General features: G+C 39.4%; 1 protein-coding gene across 2 annotated transcripts in view; it reads right to left on the bottom strand.

Annotated features, from left to right (window-relative positions):
* Positions 1-11,370, bottom strand: part of PTAR1 (protein prenyltransferase alpha subunit repeat containing 1) — a 35,669-nt gene extending 24,299 nt beyond the window's left edge. For both annotated transcript variants that reach the window (XM_064402999.1, XM_064403000.1), the window contains exons 1-3: positions 11,239-11,370; positions 7,502-7,671; positions 735-801 (exon numbers count right to left, since the gene is read on the bottom strand). In XM_064402999.1, coding sequence (XP_064259069.1) covers positions 735-801; positions 7,502-7,671; positions 11,239-11,324 — 323 coding nt within the window. In that variant the 5' untranslated portion in view covers positions 11,325-11,370. The remainder of the gene's footprint in view (positions 1-734; positions 802-7,501; positions 7,672-11,238) is intronic.
* Between the last annotated feature and the right edge of the window lie 7,753 nt (positions 11,371-19,123).

Here is a 19,123-nt window from a genome sequence, read left to right as displayed (position 1 = left end):
CCTCCAACTCTGAACTTTACAAAACAGCCGTAAGATTACAAATTTGTAAGGAATTGCTGTTTCTGTACCACCTGAAGAGCAAGGAGGTAAATTCCTGCTCCTCCTCCATTATGACTCCTGGACAAGTTCTGAAGGTTGACCAGTGACGAAGCTATGCTAAACCCAAAAGGTACAAGTAGAGGGGAGGGGGGAAATGTGTTTGAAATAGAGGGTAAACACCTTCTCCTCCTCTCTTGCAGTGTATCTACTGAGCTTTGATAGCCTGCACTGGTAGTGGCAGCAAACTGAGTTGGAATCTCAAAAGAACTCAAAGAGAGGTAAAAATGAGAATAGTGAATAGACACAGCAGACATCAGCTGAGCACCACCCTCATTAACTGCAGGAGGAAAGAGGAATGGTGGTTCAGTGGGTCTTATACACCCTGAAAATGTGATGCTAACATGCCTTCATATGCAGCATTGTAATCATCAGCCCTCAATAAAAACAAACAAACAAACAAAACCAACCAAAACCCCAAACAAACAAAAACTCCCAAACAAACCAACCCAACAAAAAGCTGAAAAGGGCAGTCAAACTATCTGCAACATATAGGAAAGAAGACATTTTTAACATTCCTTCAGCACTTCTTAGTTGACAAGTTCTTGCTGCATCACTAACAACCACCTGAAACAAAGCTTTCAGCTGACTCATACAAGGCCGACGTCTTTGAATAGCATTTTCTGAGTGCAACATACCTCACATTCCAAGCAGTGGTGAAGTCTGGATTCAGCAGTAGCAGGGTACACGTGATATCTATCAACTCTGAAATGATGGAGTAAGAGACATTAAGATTAGTAATGATTTGCACACAGCACTGATCTCTCTGCAATTCCTTACTCTCTCTCCTTCCTCAAAGTCTCTTTGCTACGAGCTGCTGTACCTCTGTAAAATATTGCTCGTATTCCAGAAATGACAGAGCATTAATTAATTGTTAATTTAAGAGGGAGCAAGATCTGCCATATCCTCCCTTTTAATTATTTAAATAATGAACTAAGTATGCTTTGAGCAAGGAAAAATCATAATATAAAATCCTTGAGAATTCAGTGATTTTAACCACACATACTATATAAGAGAAGCAAAGACTTCTTCAAAGAAAATCCAAAGAGTTTTAAATACTACAGAGAAGTAAAAATATATCCTACTATTTTAGAACAAGTCTGAGCTGCAGATGGCTGCCATGTATCATACTGTTTCAAAAAATACACACACTACTAAAAAACCTGTAGCTAAAAAATGAAACACCACAGCTACGAATGGGGATTACAAAGGAGCTACATACCAAACCATATAGAAAACACTTTGAATACGTTGTCAAGCACCTCAGACTGAAATTCTAAGAATAATTCAATATAAAACGCAAAGCAAAAACCAAAACATTTGCTTGCATCCCTGCATTTAAGCACTATATACTGTAGATTTATGCATTACATTTATTTTTTAGTATGTCATAACAACTGACATACTAAAAAATAAATGTAATAAATAATAATAAAAAAATAAAAGGTTGTATAGTCACTGAATGTGACTTTTACTGTAAATTAAATTTGGCTACATTCCCTCCTAATTACCCTGAATTTAACATACTAATTAGATCGTACTCAGGTGATTTCCAGCAAATAAGAGGTACTTCATTCTTTGAAGGAAAAAGAAAAGGATGGTATCTCATGGAAAGAGATCTCTGGTCAGTGCAGTCAATATGACTGCAAAATTAACTGTTAAGAAATTCCACAGTAATGATAAATAAATTAATTCCAAGCGCAAAGGGACATGGCTTCATGTATCTTTGAAACAGGCCTAAAAGTGAAATACCTTCATATATTACCGTGTGTCTGATTGATCATTTATGTCCAACAAATAAATTCTGTGTTTTCCATTATGGTCTTCCTTATGAGGAACATGCTAAGGCACCATATAATGCAAGAGATGATGGGGGACATGGTAGAGAATTCTTTGGTGTACTGCTGACTTAGCACTAAGCTGTAATGTTTTGAAAAGTGTCTCAAGGAATGAACTTAACTTTTCTATTTTCACAAAATAAACCTCTCTTTGCTGCCAAGGAATAAATATTTTTCATACGCACAAAGCTTCTTCCTGATTTGCTGCCTGAATGTACAAATATTATTTGTTTACCCAATTCCTGAACCAGCAAAGTATTTCAACATACATTTTAATTTTATGCAGCTGACTATCCCAATTCAAATAACCAGGATTACTCACACACACAAAATCAAACATACATAAAATTAAACATCTGCTAAGTGTTTTGTGGCTACTGTTTCAATTTTACATTCAGAAATCAGGTTTTTTATAAGGAGGTATAGTTAAAATTGTGAGCGATGATTGTTTTATGTACATTTTCCATTTTACCTCAACAATGGTTTTAGCAACTGTTAGGTACTACCACTGCACATGTTATATGCACATCAAACAAAAGTTTATTATAGCCTATTTCAGTTTTTTTAATACTTCTCAGAAAGGCCTTTCAAAGTCTATTTAGAACAACACAGCTTGTTTAGTCATGATTTCCAGTTAATATGACCATTCTGGTAATCTCAAAGGTCTGTCAACAGCATCAATCAAGTCCAACTTAAACAGAACTTGTTCGCATTTTGTCCATTTTCCCATCACAAAGGTTCACTTCATCCTGAATATTATCAAAGAAAAGATGCAGATAAAAGGAAAATCTCCAAATGGAACCCAGTTCTTCCATGCCAATATTCTTTGATGTAATTAACAGATGAAGATTTATGAAGTGTGGATTCTGAGCCAGAGACGCAAAATGATAAAATTTAGTAACCTCTAAGGCACTTTTCAATAGAAAAATGGCACGGTTTATTAACCTCTGAGCCACTATTTATTAGGAAGTCTTATGATAGATCTGGCATACAATGATAGTACCTGCCAACTATCCACCCTTTGTCAGTAACAAAACGCAACACCTTTTATTTACAATTTAAAATTACTTTCTACTAGATACATTTCAAGCAAACTGCTGCATTATAGGTGCTCACAATGAACACATCCTTTTGCATATTAAAGTCTCCCTAACTGCAAAAGGACAAATAAAACAATATCATTTTAGCACACCTTTAAATATGGCTGCATCCAGTTTTTTAGATATTCTGTGAGTAGTCTGTAAAAATTTCAGAAAACCATCTTGACATAGCATAAATAGTATGCATGCATAAATTTAAAAGATAGTGGAGAAAGAATAAAAACATATTGTAAAATTTAGATTTCTAAACTCAAATAATAGCAGGGGGAGCAGTCGTGATTCTGGATTCCAAGTATCCAAAAGAAACTGTAACTAAACACCTGCGTCACTAACCTATCAATGAATGACCACAAAGCACTTCTTTCTTCCAGGATCCTGTCAGAAAAAAATACCAGACACCACATCTGAAAGCAGACACTTGAACCAGCACCCTGTTGTTCTCCTCGGTTCTATTTTAAATGGCTTACAGCGACTCAAAACAGAAGAGGTGAGTAGAGACTACTTCTGCAATCACTGATTACAACAAGCTTCAACAGAACATACCAATTGAGTTCTGAAGAAGAAATAAACAAATCTATTTCTTTACTAGATGCAAAACAAAACAACTAACCTGATTCCAGGCATGCACTTTCATCTACAAAAGTAATCTGGAGCAAAATCCTTGAGAATACTTAGGAGAAAACCATAACATCTCTTGATAGAATATACATATTTATGACACCTTAGAGACGAGTCTCTAAGCCCACCTGGGAAAGACTTAGAGACTTAATTCTCTCCACCACTGCAGTTCAGTGTCTGCTCAAACCTTTTGAGGCAAATGTGAAACCCAATTATGGTAAAACATACTAAACTCCCTTACAAATTGGGTTTTAACATGAAGGTCCTGACTGTGTTCTACAGTGGTTACAGAAAACCTCAGCAGACATGAAAATGCTGTAGGACCTCTTCTCACACATTTGAAACTGGCTTTTGTAAATGAAGAGACAAAACAGAATCGAGTTTCATTTTCAAAAGACAGCCAAACAAATTGCAGGCACTGCTTTAAAATACATGCTACTGCAGTATTCACTGACAGAGTTTTCTGAGCTGCATTTTGAGAGGAAGGGTTGTGTAAGGTTTCACCTGTGAGAGAAGCAGAAGCCTGCAGACACCATCCCTGTGGCACAGGCAGGTGTGACTGCATCACAGCAAAGCACCTGCACTGGTGTGACTGGAGCAGGGAGCTAGCACACACGTAATGGCTACGAGCTGTCTTCAGACACCCAAAAACATGACACAGATCTCGATGTTTGTAGTTTGGCTTGAAACAAGAAGTTTTTCTCTGTGTGGAAATGTCATTATTTAGACATTACAATAACACTTGAGACCAAAATGAAGTCTCCCTGATGAAGATCTGTAGCAAAATAACGGTATACATCACAAACTCCTACATACAACCTCCAAAGGCACTGCAATGACAACCACTGGTGTTGCAAAGATTGCCTGTGCTAGTAGGTTCAACTTTTAAAATGTTAAAGTTTATATTTAGTTATGTGTCAGTCAACATTAATTATATTCTGTGTATTAAAGCTCAGTTTATTGACTTTTGTAATCATCTGCATTACAAATTTCAAATTTGGAAGGTCACAATCACCTGTCTCTAAGAGAACTGAATAAATCAGCAGCTGGTTGGTGGCAGTGATCAAAACCATCCTGGTCTTAACAGATCCAACCATAAACCACTAAGACCAAGAAGAAATGGAAGTTACTTATGTTAGCAATACACATCCCCTAGGAAGAGTCTTTTAAATATGTCTGTAATGAGAAAAAAAATTCAAGAAAATCAATTATGTAAAAATAAAAAAAATAAAGGGCAATGTAAAATTTTTGAAGCCCACATAATGACATGACATCAACCCTCTAGGAGAAGTATGGGAAACACAATGACACAAACAATCTGTCAGACAAAAATAAAATACTATTAATGGGTCAGTCATACCTAGCAACACTTCAACTTTTTTAAGCTACTTTTCTGAAGGGTAATTAATTCTAAGGATCAAGCCAGTGCACTGTTACTTTAACATGACTCAAGGTGTACAGCTAGCACTGGAAGACTGTTGCCAGGAGAATGGGTTCCTCCTTGTCATGATCTGCCTTGTCTGCCATTTCATGCTACTCTTTCCAACACGGTTACATTATACATCCATACGTTTGTAATAAGAAATCAAAGCATGTTTAGCAAATCTAGACCCCCACCATCAGGCAGACAAAAGCAGGCAATACTCTCTGCCTTAAGAATGCTCCCACTCCAAGATCCACTGAAGACCTCAATCTTCTTTCTCCGTATAATCTCCAAAGGCAAAACAAGCTCAAGTGCACATTTACAGACCAACACCACCTGACTGTGCCACACACTGCACTTTAATGAACATCAGTGCACAGCTGGCTTCACCCACGAAGTGAAACAGAATACAGCAATAAAACACTGAGGAAAAGTAGATATCAAAGGAGAAATGCTACTGGCCACACATCATCTCCTGATCTACACAGACTTACTCCAAAAACTTACCTAGCAGTAACACCAAGAAGTACACCATGTTAGTTATGACTAGGTGCTAGAGTATGCACCAGATGTCTGCTAACATCCTGCTATTTAAAAATAATTCTTTAACTCTCTATTTCATAAAGCAGCCAGGGAGATTGGCTCTGCTATAGCTGCAATCAACACAACTGAATAAATGGTGTCTGTTTGGTATGCTTCAGGAGGGGAAGACAATCCCACACATGTTGAAGCAAAATGGACACAGTCAGTGCTTTATGGACAGGTTAGCTACAAGTAAACAGAAAAAAACTTAAAATAACAGTCCACAACTGAAACCCAGTTGCATATGAGATACTAAAGATCTGAACTCTGTGAGTGGTCACAGAGTGCTCTTCAACAGAACAGAAATCCCTCTTTCTGAGGGATATGAAAAATACCATAGCAGATAAAAGATACTAGAAAAAGTCTCTAAAAGAAAAAAAAAAAAAAACACCAGAAATAAGACAGAGAAGCCCAGCACAAGAACATTCTTTATTCCAACTCCTAGTTAGAAGGTACTGCAACAATAAACTAGTTATTCTTTTTCATTCTTACTCTGATCAGGACACTGCATAAGCCATCAAGTACCTCTTATGTCACACCTGTTCATAATTCTTTATTTTTAATTTTTTTAAAGAACGTATATAAAATAATTTTTCATGCAAGTTAAACTAAAAACCAAAACAAAACTAAGAGATGAAATAAAACTTCACAATTACCAAGTTGTAGGGACTAATGATTTCTGGTACCTCTGCATCTGAAACATACTGCACTCATTTCTTACAGTAGATATATATGTCACCTCATTTTCCTTTTGACTCAGGAAAACAGGAGAAAATTCCTTCTGTACCAACTAACATCACTTCCTCAAATATCTCACTGAAGTTGTCTGTCTCTAACCTTTCCAGTTTGGGCAAGAGAGAAAGAAATTTTATTTTCAAATTACTTATGTTAAGATGCACAATCCAAAGCTTGCTCTCCTCAGTAACCACCATTTTTTCCACAACAGGTTAAACTGGCATTAGGAAGGGTAAATGACCCAGGCAAGGGCATTGAGTGTACCCTCAGTCAGTTTGGGGATTACACCACTGCGGGTGGGAGTGATCTATGGAGGGTAGAAAGGCTCTGCAGGGGGACCTGGACAAGCTGGATCAATGAGCCAAGGCCACTTGCATGAGGTTCTGACCGGTCCTGCCCCTGGGTCACAACAATGCCATGCAGCACCACAGGCTTGCGGGAAAGATGCTTGGTGGAAAAGGACCCAGGGCTGCTGGCCAGAACCAGCTGAACATGAGCCAGCAATGTCCCCCAGGTGGCCAAGAAGGCCAAGGGAATCCTGGCTTGGATCATAACAGTGTGGCCAGCAGGATCACATCAGTGACCATCTCTGTGTACTCACCGAGACATCAAGGTGCCGGAGTGAGCCCAGAGAAGGGCAACTGGAGCACAAGTCCTGTAAAGAGGAGCTGAAGGAGCTGGAGGTGATTAGCCTGGAGAAAAAGGGGCTTGGGAGAACATTACTGTTCTCTAAAACTATGTAAAAGGAGATTGTAGCCACATGAGTATCAGTCTCTCTTCACAGGTAACAAACAACAGGATGAGAGAAAATGGTCTCAGGCTGCACCAGGAGAGGTTTAGGTTGGATATGAGGAAAAGTTTCATCACAGAAAGCGTTATCAAAATTGAAACAGGCTGTCTAGGAAGTGGTAGAGTCACCATCCCTAGAGGTATTTTGGAAGACATGTAAACACAGCACTTAGGAACATGGTTTAATGTTGGACTTGGCAGTGTCAGGTTTATGGCTGGATTCAGATCTTAAAGCTCTTTTCCAATCTAAATAATTTTCCAATAAATAAAAAATGTGCACTGAAGATCACATATATACTCTTCTCCAACTCAGAACTTACCATCCTTGTTCAGCCACTGTTTTCTCTGTCTGTAGAGGAGAAGTTTATTGTGGACATATGGCAAAAGAAACTTCACACACCAGCTCTCCACACCAAGCTTGTTTTCCACCAGGACAATAGGGCTCCGGTTATATCTGGCTTCAGGGCAGGGTATTAATCCAATTTCATCTCTTAAAAAACAGAGAGAAATGTAATTAAGCTTATTTCCAGTAGGTGACAATTATTTTTCTCAATACAGAAATGCAATGGTTGGCAATGCTTCCCAACCAAACACTCCATCATCTTTTTTCCTCATCTTTGCTGAAATCTGTAATCTGAATAGTTTTGATTTTCACAAAGATCCTAAATGTTGAAGGCCCCATTTTTTCTGCTTTTAGACTATCATGTAAGCAATTTAACTCAGCTGAATCAAGACAAGCACCCCTGATTTTATAATAAAGACGTGACAGAGATGTAACTGCTGCTTCATTAAGAGAAACAGAACATGCTAAGTAGTACAGGCACCTGACAGACCAAAAGCTACCCAGGTGTGCCCTGCAGCAGCGTGACCAGGTGCTCTGACACTAAGCATCACACAGAAGAATATGCTCACTTCCACACGTCCCATTTTTCATTGTCCTATGCAAGGCAGCATGATCAACAGGGGGAAGATTTGAGACACAGAGGCCAGTCTGATTAGATGACAACTCTGTACGAGAAATGTAAGCCTTTAAAACAACAGTGACAAACATGAGCATTTGTACCAGCAAACAAAGCAGAAGAGACTCAACTGTTCGGTTTCAATGGGCCATACCATATTTTGCTTTTTGTCAGGTTTTTCTACCATGCTGAATAGCAGCTTTGGCAGCTTCTTAGAAATAAACACAGCTCATCAAGGATTCACACTTGTTTAGACATAAAGCAACATTATTTTATTTTGATTATGCATCATTTCTCCACCAACTCCCTTTCAATAGAAAAAATTGTTGCTAAAGAGGGAAATCCTCACACAGGATAAAAAAAATTTCTTTTGATCTTAGAAAACAAATTCTCCATCTTAAGTCTTCTTTATACAAGACTTACAGATACATGGTATTTACAGATAGAAACCTCAACTCAATTATCTTAAATAAAATTTATTACTGGGTACTCTGATCATGCTGATTTACTTCTGTGCCCTCACTGGACTATTATCGTGGTAATCAAAAGTGACATAGCGTGCTTGTTTAAGAATGTATTTGTTTATTCAGAAAACAGATTTGATCTTCCATATATCACAACACACATCACAAGCTGGAAAAAATACAGGAAAAGTGAACTCAAGGTAAAACATTTGCAAATCACATGTCTCTGTCTCTAAACACACACTCAGGTCCCTTTTGCTTCCCCAGTCAGCTGGGAAAAGAGAGAAGAAAAAAGCATTCTCCCACCCCACTAAAAGCAAGAAATGGGTATCAAACCAAGATCATTATCTACTGAACACAAGCTAAGCTCTTCAAGAAGCAAGATTAAACCTAAAATGACATTCCAGTCTGCTTCTTTCAACACAGTATCTTAATAGCCTGAAGTTTATACGTATCCCTGGATCTTTCTTTTATGAATGCTAAACCCAGCCCTTGGCAAAACATTGCCAGGCCTTGCATACAGGGACACGAAAGTCTCCAAAAGCAATGAAGATGCAGTCAGGCACTGCTTGGCTAATTAACTCCGTGAATTACCACAAGAACTTATCAACTGTAACTCACAAACAGTATACCAAAGGTAAACAGCAAGAACGGAAAAAAACCCCCCACAAAACAAACATCCACACCTTGACTTATTACCAAATGCAAGAAGTCTGACTTGGATGAGCTAAGTTTCACACTACTGCCTTGAACATGCCAAAATGACAGATAGCTACAGTTTGCACAAAGCTGACAAGTAGGTGTACAAGCAGCCTTTGAAGAGGGTCAATAAATGCTGGAAAAGAGGTGAGTATGGGACAAAAGTATGTTAAATGAACAGGAACATCATGCATGGTGAAGCTAGGCAGTTCCCATGTAAAATACATGGGTCTGTAACACGTTGAATTTAGGATGCCACCTGTCAGGAACTGCAGCTGGCCAGCAGCAGAAGACAAGATGCAGATACACAAAAAGACCTGGCCAGTACAGCTACAGCCTGGTGCTCCTGAGGCAGAGGCAGCACAGCAAACGGCCCACAGCCTACACTGGCCTGAAGAGTCCCATTTCAAGTAGTTTCAACCACTTCAGAAATCTAGCAGACAAGACTGCCACTTTTTCTACTTCAAGGGGTAAAGTGGCAGCAGCTTGTGCGTTTTTACTTGAAGCATGTCTCAGTGCATCAGTCTCAGCACACACAACTCTTGCAACCCACTTTCATCTTTTCATCTATGAAAGGAAATTGCAATAGCAGCAAATTCTTCAAAAACATAATCTCTAAGTTCGCTACCAATAAAGCATTCTGGCAGAAGAGTGTGAATTATTAAAAAATCAGAACATTCATTCATAAATACTGGCCGTTTACAGCGCATTATGCTTCACAACCTAAAAATGAAGCTTCAAGGCAAAACGCAGCCTTTTTTTAAACAGCATCCATATGCTGCATTTTAAAACCTGGCCGCCCACCCAAACTGCTTACTACATTTAGAGAAACATGAGGGTATTCACTGTAATCTTCTCTTGTCAAGCAAAGGGATAAATTAGGCGACATAAAAATTTCCTATGCAATTGTTTAGCTTATCACTTTCTGGAACAGATTAATAGGCCACCACCTCAGAGACTGCAGTTTCTAGCTGACACAAATACACCTCACTTAAATTAGAAAGTTGTTATTACTTATGTGCTACCTTATATGCTGTAACCAACATGGAACTTGCATATAGGTTGAAAAATACTTCCCTAGTTTGTGTCTTAAAGGCTGGGGAAATACATTCTGGGAAACAGAAGTGTGGGAGGCACTTAAAACAGGGTGTCAAGCCTGGTCAACAACACTGAAAAATAAAACAGACCATCTGCCCCCCAGATTGCTGGATAAATCTGATTCTCACAAGATAACAATTACTGCGGTTTGCAATTTCATAGTCATTCTGTCTTCCTCAAACCACGCACAATGAAAAGCATTTCTACCAATAGATATGGATTTGAAGGTGGCATTCACCACACTGCTCTGTTGTGCCAAGGTGCAATTCAGGAGGCTTCTATCCTAAGCTTTGCTCCCACCAGCGCCAGAGCTCTGTTCCAGGCCCACTCGCGGGCAGGTTCAGCCCCATCCCGACTGCGCGAGGAGTTTAACGCTGCCAAACATCGAGTTCAGAGAGAGGTCATTAGAACTTTTCTTTGAAAATGTATCTATCGCTTCCAGACCGCGGAGCCTTCGCTGGTTTCCAGGACGCGGTGCGTTTTACCGGCGCGGCGCTTGTGCCCGCCGGGCTGCGCACGGGGCCGCACCGCTCTCCAGGGCTCCGGCTCCCGGAGCGAGGCAGGAGAAGCCGGGGCGGCACGAGAGCACCGAGGACAGGGACACGGCGCCCTGCCCCACAGGCGCCACCGCAGCCGCCCGGAGCCGCCCCTCCTGCTCGGAGGAGACCCGGCTGGTGCCCGCGGCCACTCACGGCGTGACCTTGGGCCCGGGCCCGGCCCCAGCCCCGGCCCGCCCCGCCGGGACCCGCACCCCGCCCGGGCCGGCGCCGCGGAGCGCGCCCGGGCCGGAGCGCGGGCAGCGCTCCCTGCGCGCCGCCCGGCCGCGGCCGCACTCACATGTGTGGGTTCCGCTGGAAGGCGTTGCGGATGTCCTTCACGACCCGCTGCACCAGCACCGCCACCTCCTCCGGCGACTCGGCCATGTTCCCGCAGGCGGCGGCGGGAGCGCTTCCGGGGCAGCGCGGCCGCGGCGGGCGCGGGGCGGTGCCGGGGCGCGGCCGGCGGGGACGGGCGGGAGCGGCGCCCGGTACTGCAGCCGCGGCTTTGTCGCTCCGTGCGTTTGTCATGTCGGGAGCTGCGCTAGGCCGCGTGGCTTTAAAAGATAAGCATTGCGTGTGTAGCTTCTCTTGACTCCCAGAAGACATGGGAGCGCTTGTCTTCAAGGCGGAATGGGAAGAGGCGATTGTAATTCTGGACCTAACTTACGTATTTGCTTGTCACTAGAAATTAATGTTTTTACAAAGCATTAACCGTACGTAGTTGATTTGTCTCTAATTTGAAAACCTGCAATGTCATCATCATCTGCTTCATCATTGCCTTTCCCCCTCCCACAAGAGGCCTAGTATACCCTTTCATATATTTTTCTTAAAAATACTAATACTAAAAATAAAATAAAATGGCCTGTGGGACATTTTATGGGGCCTTCTTAATGGCCCATATATTAAGTGGAAGAATTTAGACTAAATAATGCTGGCTTCAGGGAATTTTGTGTTACATGTCTGTGCTGTTCAGGGTTTAATTCACTTTGTAGAATGTATAGACACCGTTTTTATGATGTGTGGTGTCAAAATTGTTGAAGCAAACTGATACATTCTGCATATGAAATAAGCAAAAACACAAATATGAGGAAAGGTGTTGAAATACTTGGCGAATATTGGGAGATATTTTTAGCTGAAAAATGCAAGCTGTTTTTTCAAAATAGCTTAGGTTTCTGAGTTCAGCATAACCCTGAATTTTTAATTTATGCCTATTTGCCTTACTGGACAAGACTAAGTTAATGTTATGTAATGGACGGTATATATTTTCTGACTAACTGCTTTCTCACTTTATCCTGTGCAATTTGTTTGTGTATGAGTTTGAATCGCATTTGTGAAAAGCAGCAAATTGAAGTTCAATCTGGGAATACAGTGACTGAAATAGTTCTAGCTATGAAGTTGGTTTGGGTTGGGTCTTTTGTTGTTGTAATTCTGTTAACAGGTTTTGGTGAATTAGATCTGAATGAAACAACTTTCAAATGTTGTTTCATTTAATGTTTCCTTGTTTCTGATGTTTCATTTCATCAAATATGACAAAAATACTCTGTGGATTAAAAGTCTAATTTTTGTGCTTGTGATGGGTTGGGCTTTTGGTGTTTTTTGGTTTTAGTGTTCGGTACAAGTGAAAATCAACTATAACAATGCAACGTTAAAGTAAAAAGTAAAGTCTTAAAGTAAGTAAAGTCTTAAAGTACTAAAAATTGATAGAAAACTACCAATGTACTTAAAAGTTGCAAAAGTAGTTATTTAGGGCTGTGTAATCAACTGACAATACACTGACTTCATGCATACCTTTTGAAGAGAACTGAATATTAAATTTGTATTCTTATTTAAATGTCATAATAAAATTTATTTTAATTGTACATTTTAGCAATTATATACATTGTCAAAGCTTGTAATGGGCATTGGTGTTAATACTGCACATGATGCTTTATAGTAGCTTTTGGGAGTGATTATTGAATTGTCAGCCAAGAATGCTGACTTGCTGTAATTTTGGGGAAATTATAATAATTTTATTTCAGAAAATACTCTTTCATTACATTTCACATGGAGCATAAACTGTAGAAAATACACCGTAGTTAAGTAGTCAGGAATTATCTCTCTGTTACACACAGAAAATAAATTTTCCTGAGTAATCAATTTCTATGTCATCTAGGGCAGTCTCAAAAGTATTGGAAACTATTTGCATGAGGACTTCTCTCATAGGTACAGAATAATATGTCCTTCTAACTATCTAAAGTGACATAACAAACTCCTAGTGCGTTAAAATTGCCTTAATAAATGCCTAAAAGGTTAGAATATTGCAATTTACATCCAGTTCACCAGGTCTGAAATGTAGTTGTTAATTTGTTCACGGCCACCTTCGCAAAACATGTAATCTTGGCTTGTTTCTGTGCCCCCCAAACATGTTGATTTGTTTGAGATTTATGGACAAGTCCAACTGAGTTCAATTGATTTCAGTATTAATTTTTTTGTGAAAATGTCTCACAGCTGGTACTAGCTGTCTCTCCTTTATGGGGGTGGAAACAAGTGCTTGGGGAAAGGGGCACATCACTCTTAGTGATTTCCCATGGCCTAATATCATGTTGCATGCCAACACGAGTGAAAGTGCGTCATCACTGTCCTTGCTTTTCTATTTATTACAAAGGTTGCTTGAAATTTTGACAGCCGTGGTACAAATGCAGGAGGTTGCAGCACATTTTTTCATATAATGAAAAGCATGAGTCTTCAGATTTTTCAGTGATAGCTCTTTCACATCAGAGGATGTGGTGGATGCGTATAGTTTTATACTTAGTTGTGCACGTGTTTGCTTCTCGGGTTAGCAAGCAGAAAGCTGTTGCTGTTTGAGACAGGTGCACCCATGGTGACTGAGCTAACAGTGCTTTGATTCAGGCCATGCTGACAAACAGGCCTGGCTGAAATCATCCCCTATGTGCAAACCCTGCCAGCTTGTGGGAAGTCACATCTTTTTGGGAATTAATGGTCTGAGCCAGAAGCACAGCACCTTGTGTGGTCTGGAAGTGGGTGGAAGGAAGCATTGCTACACTTCCACACCTGCACACACACCAAAGGAGTGTCTGACTGCAGGGCTGTCACTTCTCACTACAAGGGTCTGCAGTCACCAGAGCCCACTGAGGTCTCTCAGGCAGGGATGCTTCTCAGGGTTACCTCTCAAGAGTGACAGATTGCCTTACCCAGCATTTGATGTCTACAATGAGGGATGATCTAGAAAGGTCTGACACTATGTAGACAAACCAATTATTTGTCATGCAATAAGTAGTAGGTGGTGTGACTGCTGTTCAGTCGTTGTTTAATGCTGTATTTGGTTAAACGCACAACATTGACTCAGAGTTATGGAATCTTTGTGGTTAGAAAAGATGTTCAAAGTCACTGCGTCCAACCTCTGACCAAACACCACCATGTCAAATAAACCATAGCATTAAGTGCAATCTCCTGGAGGAGTAATTTCTTGAACTCCTCCAGGAATGGTGACTCCATCACCTCCCTGGGCAGCCCATTCCAACATTTCAGCATTACTCCAGTGAAGAAATTCTTCCTGGTATCCAGGCTGACCCTCCCTGGGGTGCAGCTTTAAGGCCATTTCTTCTCATCCTTTTGCCTGGGAGAAGAGACCAACACCTGGCTACACCCTCCTTTCAGGCAGTTGTAGAGAGCACTAAGGCGTCCCCTTCAGCCTCCTCTTCTCCAGCCTAAACACCCCCAGCTCCCTCAGCTGCTCCTCATAGAAATCATGCTCCACAGCCTTCCCCAGCTCCACTGCCCTTCTCTGAACACACTCCAGCCCCTCAATGTCCTTCCTGAAGTGAGGGGCCCAGAACTGGGGCCAGGACTTGATGTGTGGCCTCACCAAGGTAGGGAGAGCTGGCTCCTCAGGGCGCTTGTCCTGCAGCTCTCTTACAGCAGTGTTCTAACACGGTCAGGTACTTCTGGCTTTGCTCCAAGGAAGCTCCAAGGTTCATGTGAAAAATTCATTGTATATTGTTATTGCATCAAAATTTATTATCCTACTGTAATTGTTTTACTGCAATAAATTATGTTTTAGGATAAAGGTTGGTTACCAGTGTAGGGAGTGTTGTGCGGCTTTGTTCATTTTGTGGTCAGTAAGCATCAGTGGGCTTGTGGAAACAGCAACATTGACAGACAGTGCAAACATGGTCCTCCAATGGATGAAAAATAAAAGATATGGAAGCAAACCTCTCTCTAAAATATGCTGATTTTTTTAAAAATAAAACATTTCTGATAAACACTTCACATGCTTTACGCTTTGGGTATAATGGACGTCACTTGTTTGTCTGTGTTTCTCCAAATTCTTCACTCCTTATTTAGAAAGAAAATGCAGTTGAGGTGCCAAGAAGAAATAATCTCATAGACACTGAATTCCTCATTCTCTTGAATTGAAAATATGTTAAATTAATAAAAATTCTACTTTTTTAAGGAAAAAAAAATAATATTGTGAATATGTTCCGAACATGTTGTTAACTAATGTTAAAATTTTTCTTAGAAACAAACTCTATATTCATTTTCCATAAGAGCTGCATGTGACTGGGAGAAGTTCCAGCACTACTTTTATATGTATAATATCAAGTGGTTTGAGTACACCTACACAGTCTGAAGAGTGAGATGGGTTTTAAGCAGCAATTGTTGGTCATATGCTCTCAAATCAGCAGATTATGCATAACGAATTATTTTAAGTCTGACACCTAATTTTTCCTCTTTTTTTTCCCGTTAAAGAAGTAATTTATTTTAATTTTATTAAAATCACTCTGAAAGGAAAAACAACTGGTTTTAATGTTAGATGCACATTGCCCGTCCAATGTTAGCTAGGATAGTGTTGAGATTTCTTTACAATTTCCATATCAGCAAACCCATGTTGAAAGTCTTGCCCTATATAAATGTAGTTTCACAATTTTACTTACAGTCATCGAGAGATTCAGAGTAGTAATAAATTTGACTATTTCATTTTCCTTCCTATTGTTGCTGAGTGTGGGATGATTGCTTTTGTAAATGAGCATATTTTGTGTTGAGTTTAGAATATCTTCAATGTTTGTCCTTACTGCTAATTGCCACCTCAGACTACTTTTGAGAATGCTTTCTCATTTTCCATTGAAGGACAAAGTTCAGTCTCAAGAGTTGTTCCTCATATATAAGAGAACTGATTTTATCTATGAAAGGATTGCTTTTTATTTACAGTAGGAATGGTAGAGAATGAAATTTTGTGACCACTTAATTTCCTTTTGATGTTTATTTACATATTCTAATTCTTCTTCACAGCAGTCCTGCAATATAAAGAGTAACAGAGTTTTTAAGTCCTCCCTCCCTCCCTCCCTCCCTCCCTCCCTCCCTTCCTCCCTCTTCCAGGGCTGAGATTGAAACTTTTAAAAATATATTGACTTGATAAAAGAGAACAATTTTGTTTAAGGGTAGTGCATGTGGGCCTCAATTGATTTAGTCAATATAGATAATGAAAAAACATTTATAATCAGCAGAAGACTATTGAGAATAGCAACTCTGAAGCCTTCCGATCCTACAACACTCAGTCCTGGTATCTGTAGCTTAAGGTGCTACACATACTATGCACATAATAACATGGATTGCTAAAGAGAATCAGATGCTTGTTTGTTCCCCCATTCTGTAAATTATGAAATCACATTTTTTGTTAAGGTGATGGCAAAATACATGTAAAGCCATAGGTTGAAGTCTCATCTTTCTTTTAAAGTCTGGGAAGCAAAATAAAGGGAATCCTGGAATATGTTTGTGGTTTCAGTATCTGCAGCTGCTCATACAGTTTTCATCTTTCAGCGATATTTTTTGTGGAGTTGTTGATGACTGACATTCTGAATATATCTTATTAAGATAAAATATCTTGGAGGTGGTTAATAGAAGAGGGCAGTTGTTGATCTGGAGAAGGTTTAAAGGGCTGCTGGGAAGGAACTCTACTATGTGCCCATTAAAGTAGGTAAAGAAGAGTTATGATAATTCTGGAAATGTGCTACAGCTGCATACATCTCAGCTAGTTTTGTTGCTATTTATTCTTGTATTAGTGTAGTGATCAGGAAACAAATTTGACCTTTTTTATTCTTTAATGCACAAAATACTTTGTGTCAGAAGGAAGGGTTTTTTGCCTTGAAGAGGAGGCATAGATCTTACTTGCCATCTCTCAAGTGTAATGAGATACAATTGCAAACATTATATGAATTAAAGGTGGTAGCAGCGAGGGTTGGAAAATAGTATTAAAAATAATACTGTTTTTTAGCCTTTATCCTGAAACTGGAGGATGTCTCACTCTGGCTTTCCAAAAATATGACTTGTACTTTTTTTAACCTTTCTCTTTGCCATGCCTTGGCTGATTTCAAAAGATGCTGATTTCAAAAGACTAGGATATAAATGAGATTCTTTTCAATGTATTTGATACAAGGAAGTACAGAAGAAGCAACTGTGCCAACTCATTTATTATAGCTCAGAAATTTAACTGCACATATCTGTGGTCTGTTTGTAGCTTTAACTAATGACACCTGCATCTTCATGTCCTTTAGGTTTAGGTTATTTAGCAAACATAACATTTAAATGTGCATTTTCCATTGAGAGGGCAAATTCACTTCAGTGAAAGTAGGTAGCTTTGCCTCTTTGTATAACAGAACTAAAGATACAGTCACTCTGTGAATAATTTTTTTGTTGTTTTTTGGGGGGTTTTTTGGCTTGTTTTTTTTTGTGTACAGAAAATAAGGTTTTTCAAATCTAGTAGGTATGGCTTTTCTGGGTCAGATCTGATAGCTCATCAGAATGTCATGAAGGCAAAATGAGAAACAGGTCTGTATAATTCCAGGTTGGCCATACTTCTCTGCTTCTTCTGGAGAGAAATACAATTCAGTTTTGTTTAACAAAACCATTCATACAGAAATCTTTGTCCAAGGAACTGTAGTCAGCTGGGCTGCAGTTTCCAAGACAACGCCACCTCAAGACTATCTCTGGGCTTTTTCTTCCAAGTTACTTGGTGGATCTGCTAAGGTCAGTGAATTAAGGTATTATGTGAAAGATGGTACAGTTCTAATGGACACCTTTTTATTTATGAAACTAAACCAGTTCAGCAGCCTAAGTCTAAAGCAAAACATACTTTGATTCATTATCATCTATGCATTTGACATTTGTGCTAGAAAACTTTAGATAAACTAGCTGTCATTTTTATTCAGTTGACTACAAAGGTGTGTTATGTAATGATATTATTTTTAGAAACATTTATATATTTGAAGTACAATCACTTAAAATTGTCAGTCTTCTACAATTTCTGAAGTGTTTTCTCTGAAAAACTAAGATTCAAGAGCATTTTTAGAATAGAATCAGGAAGAGACTAGACTTTAACATCAGGTGTGTGTAGGACTTCCTAACCCTTCTCCCTGCTTGTCTTCACAAACCCAGTTCCATTAATACTCACATGGATGCAAAGTTCACCCACTTGTCCTAACCCATATTTTATTTTGATGTCATGTAACTTACTGTGTTTGGGTTTGCTTATGTTTATCTGAGTGTTAAAGCTGTAACACAGATTAGTAATGTAGTAAATATGAAGGATATTAGTGAACCTGAAGTTGGTGCAAGAGGCTTCCAAAGTGACAGATTCTGTGTTGTACTGAACATATGTAATGAATATAAAACACAGGCACTGCTGCTGAACATGAAAAGCTTTCCATACATTAAAAAACAGTGCTGTAAATATGGAACAATACTTAAAAGCAGTCCTTAGCAACACTGTCATTCTTTACAGAAGACAAGTGTTCAAACCAAAAAATTATGGAATTATTTTATTTTTACTTAGACTTACTGATCTGACATACTTACTGTCTCTTTATTCAATTAATACTGTGGTTCTCCATGGCTAAACTCCTTATGAAACACCTTCCTGTTCCTGAATGTTAGGAAAATGTGGCAGGAATATGTGAGTGGTGGTAAAGTGTAGTGGGGGAGCCCTTTTGTTTCATCATTAATTGGGACAATGTCACAGTTCTTTTGACTTCACTTCTCATGCAGGGCAAAGCCCCATTTCAGATTTAATTATATGACTCTTAGAAAAAGCACTTAGCACTCATTGCAGAAAGGAGAGATTAGAAGTTTCTCAAGTCCAGAACAGAGATAGATAATGCATGGATTTCTAATGTGCCTCATTCCTTTTG

The sequence above is a fragment of the Passer domesticus genome, chromosome Z, assembly GCF_036417665.1.
Source record: "Passer domesticus isolate bPasDom1 chromosome Z, bPasDom1.hap1, whole genome shotgun sequence".
In the NCBI taxonomy this organism is placed as follows: Eukaryota; Metazoa; Chordata; class Aves; order Passeriformes; family Passeridae; genus Passer; species Passer domesticus.
The sequence above is the reverse complement of the archived record's forward strand: the minus strand, read 5'-3'. Positions and strand labels throughout refer to the sequence as shown.